Source organism: Salvelinus namaycush, chromosome 8 (assembly GCF_016432855.1).
Source record: "Salvelinus namaycush isolate Seneca chromosome 8, SaNama_1.0, whole genome shotgun sequence".
NCBI classification, from domain to species: domain Eukaryota; kingdom Metazoa; phylum Chordata; class Actinopteri; order Salmoniformes; family Salmonidae; genus Salvelinus; species Salvelinus namaycush.
The window spans coordinates 4,156,719-4,161,157 of record NC_052314.1 but is presented as its reverse complement, the minus strand read 5'-3'; the positions used below and the strand labels follow the sequence as shown (position 1 = coordinate 4,161,157).

At 43.1% G+C, this 4,439-nt stretch overlaps 1 protein-coding gene across 1 annotated transcript in view; it reads right to left on the bottom strand.

Moving 5' to 3' along the window:
* Window positions 1-4,439, bottom strand: part of LOC120051651 (protein phosphatase 1 regulatory subunit 12A-like) — a 15,037-nt gene extending 10,598 nt beyond the window's left edge. Inside the window, exons 1-4 of the mRNA XM_038998544.1 lie at window positions 4,206-4,439; window positions 3,126-3,208; window positions 2,769-2,835; window positions 1,903-2,007 (exon numbers count right to left, since the gene is read on the bottom strand). Of these exons, the coding sequence (XP_038854472.1) occupies window positions 1,903-2,007; window positions 2,769-2,835; window positions 3,126-3,208; window positions 4,206-4,439 (489 nt within the window). The remainder of the gene's footprint in view (window positions 1-1,902; window positions 2,008-2,768; window positions 2,836-3,125; window positions 3,209-4,205) is intronic.

The following is a 4,439-nucleotide window of genomic DNA, read 5'->3' as shown; positions in this document are numbered from 1 at the left end:
ACAAGCTTGGCACACCTGCATTTGGGGAGTTTCACCCATTATTCTCTGCAGATCCTCTCAAGCTCTGTCAGGTTGGATGGGGAGCGTCGCTGCATAGCTATTTTCAGGTCTCTCCAGAGATGTTCGATCGGGTTTAAGTCCGGGCTCTGGCTGGGCCACTCATGGAAATTCAGAGACTTGTCCCGAATCCACTCCTGCGTGGATTCATCATTGGTTTCATCAGACCAGAGAATCTTGTTTCTCATGGTCTGAGTCCTTTAGGTGCCTTTTGGCAAACTCCAAGCAGGCTGTCATGTGCCTTTTACTGAGGAGTGGCTTCCGTCTGGCCACTCTACAATAAAGGCCTGATTGGTGGAGTGCTGCAGAGATGGTTGTCCTTCTGGAAGGTTCTCCCATCTCCACAGAGGAACTCTGGAGCTCCCATTGAATGGCCATTGGGTTCTTGGTCACCTCCCTGACCACTGCCCTTCTCCCGATTGCTCAGTTTGGGTCTGATTACTTATGTAAATAAGGTATTTCTGGGGGGTTTTTGTAATAAAATTGCAAAAATGTCTAAAAACCTGTTTTTGCTTTGTCATTATGGGGTATTGTGATGTCATTATAGGGTATTGTGATGTCATTATGGGGTATTGTGATGTCATTATGGGGTATTGTGATGTCATTATGGGGTATTGTGTGTAGATTGATGAGGAAATGTTTTTATATAATCGATTTTATAATAAGGCTGTATGTATCTCACTCCTGATGTACCATGACAGAACTATGGTACTGTTTATCTCCCTCCTCCTGCTGTACCGACATAGAACTATGGTACTGTTTATCTCCCTCCTCCTGCTGTACCGACACAGAACTACGGTACCGTTTATCTCCCTCCTCCTGCTGTACCGTTTATCTCCCTCCTCCTGCTGTACCGTTTATCTCCCTCCTCCTGCTGTACCGTTTATCTCCCTCCCCCTGCTGTACCGTTCATCTCCCTCCCCCTGCTGTACCGTTCATCTCCCTCCTCCTGCTGTACCGACACAGAACTACGGTACCGTTTATCTCCCTCCTCCTGCTGTACCGTTTATCTCCCTCCTCCTGCTGTACCGTTTATCTCCCTCCTCCTGCTGTACCGTTTATCTCCCTCCTCCTGCTGTACCGTTTATCTCCCTTCTCCTGCTGTACCGTTTATCTCCCTCCTCCTGCTGTACCGTTTATCTCCCTCCTCCTGCTGTACCGTTTATCTCCCTCCTCCTGCTGTACCGTTTATCTCCCTCCTCCTGCTGTACCGTTTATCTCCCTCCTCCTGCTGTACCGTTTATCTCCCTCCTGCTACCGTTTATCTCCCTCCTCCTGCTGTACCGTTTATCTCCCTCCTCCTGCTGTACCGTTTATCTCCCTCCTCCTGCTGTACTGTTTATCTCCCTCCTCCTGCTGTACCGTTTATCTCCCTCCTCCTGCTGTACCGTTTATCTCCCTCCTCCTGCTGTACTGTTTATCTCCCTCCTCCTGCTGTACCGTTTATCTCCCTCCTCCTGCTGTACCGTGACAGGTCTACGGTACGGTTTATCTCCCTCCTCCTGCTGTACCGTGACAGGTCTACGGTACTGTTTATCTCCCTCCTCCTGCTGTACCGTGACAGGTCTACGGTACTGTTTATCTCCCTCCTCCTGCTGTACCGTGACAGGTCTACGGTACTGTTTATCTCCCTCCTCCTGCTGTACCGTGACAGGTCTACGGTACTGTTTATCTCCCTCCTCCTGCTGTACCGTGACAGGTCTACGGTACTGTTTATCTCCCTCCTCCTGCTGTACCGTGACAGGTCTATGGTACTGTTTATCTCCCTCCTCCTGCTGTACCGTGACAGGTCTACGGTACGGTTTCTTTTTACTAGTCTGTCCATGAGAGATTAGTGTGTGTGACCTGGGTGGCCTTGTCCAGGTCCAGTCTGGTCTGAGAGATGGTCCTCTGGGTGTCCTGCAGCTGGGACTGGAGCTGACCATTCTCCCTGGACACCACCTCAAACAGCTGGGACAGAAAGACATTATTATTATTGAACTTTACTGGAACAATTCCAATTATATAGAGATATATATATATTACATACACACATATATAAATATATATAAATAAATATATATATTACATACACATATATATAAATATATATAAATAAATATATTACAGACACACATATATAAATATATATATACACACACATATATAAATATATATATACACACATATATAAATATATATATACACATATAAATATATATAAATATATATATACACATATATAAATATATATAAATATAAATATATATACACATATATACATATGTATATATACACACATATATACATATATATATATACACACATATATAAATATATATGTACATATATATACACTTATATAAATATATATAAATACATATATATACACACATATTAAACTTAACAAAAATATAAACGCAACATGTAAAGAAATTTGTGGAGTGGTTGAAAAACGAGTTTTAATGACTCCAACCTAAGTGTATGTAAACTTCCGACTTCAACTGTATACCATTTAGCAGATACTTTCATCCAAAGCGACTTAGTCCTGGTTAGTCGTGCATGCATACATTTTTTTTTACACCAGAGAGAAAGCATTTATTGAATTGCATTGAGAGAGAGGGAGAGGGAGGGTTCGTTAAGCAAATGATCGCCTGTGAGAGAGTGCTGAAACTCTTCTAGACCCTCTAATACTGACTAGCCCCTTTTCAAATCATTCAAACTATCTTTACCTTCTTGTAATCCTTAGTTTCAGAGCCGCCTCCTCTGTCGATACAGTCGTTACATGACACGTCGGACCTGAAGAGAGCAGGGAGCAGAGATATTATGACTCCTCCGAGGTCAGAGATATTATAATGACTCCCCAGAGGTCAGAGATATTATGACTCCTCCGAGGTCAGAGATATTATAATGACTCCTCAGAGGTCAGAGATAATATAATGACTCCTCAGAGGTCAGAGATAATATAATGACTCCTCCGAGGTCAGAGATAATATAATGACTCCTCCGAGGTCAGAGATAATACTCACTACTATGAGATAATCAGGACCCAGACTGAACACGTCAAAGGCTAAAGGTCAGATCCATACCTGGTGCTGGAGTGCCTGTCTGTCTGTGGATCCTGCTCACTGCCTCCCAACCCCTCCTCTACACCGGGCTCGTTGTCATCACTCTACAGGACCACAGAGATCAGTAGGTCAATACATTATGGATGGTAATGTCCTCATTACGGCAGGTTATTACCAGGATTTAACCTGGTAACCTTATAACCAGAACTAGCCCACCCCACACTCATTATGGATGGCAATGTCATCCTTGTGACAGGTTACCTTATGAAAGGTTATAACCAATACTAGCTCATGCACTCAGGGTTATAATGCATTTATGAGCAAGGGTTTTATAGGGTTATAAGCATGACTACGACAGGTTATAATGCATTTATGAGCAAGGGTTTTATAAGGTTACAAGCATGACTACAACAGGTTAATGCATTTATGAGCAAGGGCTTTATAGGGTTATAAGCATGACTACGACAGGTTATAATGCATTTATGAGCAAGGGTTTTATAGGGTTATAAGCATGACTACGACAGGTTATAATGCATTTATGAGCAAGGGTTTTATAGGGTTACAAGCATGACTACGACAGGTTATAATGCATTTATGAGCGAGGGTTTTATAGGGTTATAAGCATGACCACGACAGGTTATAATGCATTTATGAGCAAGGGTTTTATAGGGTTATAAGCATGACTACGACAGGTTATAATGCATTTATGAGCAAGGGTTTTATAGGGTTACAAGCATGACTACGACAGGTTATAATGCATTTATGAGCAAGGGTTTTATAGGGTTATAAGCATGACTATGACAGGTTATAATGCATTTATGAGCAAGGGTTTTATAGGGTTACAAGCATGACCACGACAGGTTATAATGCATTTATGAGCGAGGGTTTTATAGGGTTATAAGCATGACAACGACAGGTTATAATGCATTTATGAGCAAGGGTTTTATAGGGTTATAAGCATGACACGACAGGATTGTAATGCATTTATGAGTGAGGGTTTTATAGGGTTATAAGCATGACTACGACAGGTTATAATGCATGTATGAGCAAGAATTGTATAGGGTTATAAGCATGACTAGGACAGGTTACAAATACACTCACATCTCCAGCCCTCTGAGCTCTCCTCCTGGCCCGGGCTCTCCGTCTCTCCCTGGCGATACGGTCACTCTCACTCTCCCCTTCTGCACTCCTCTCCTGGCCGGAGGTCTGAGGACGAGGGGTACCAGCCGGTTGAGTCAGCCCCAACAGGTCAGACTTCTGCAGGCTGGCGATGCGGGACCTCCAGCTTACCTCCTGAAGACAGTTATCATCTTTAGGAAATACGTTATCCACCAT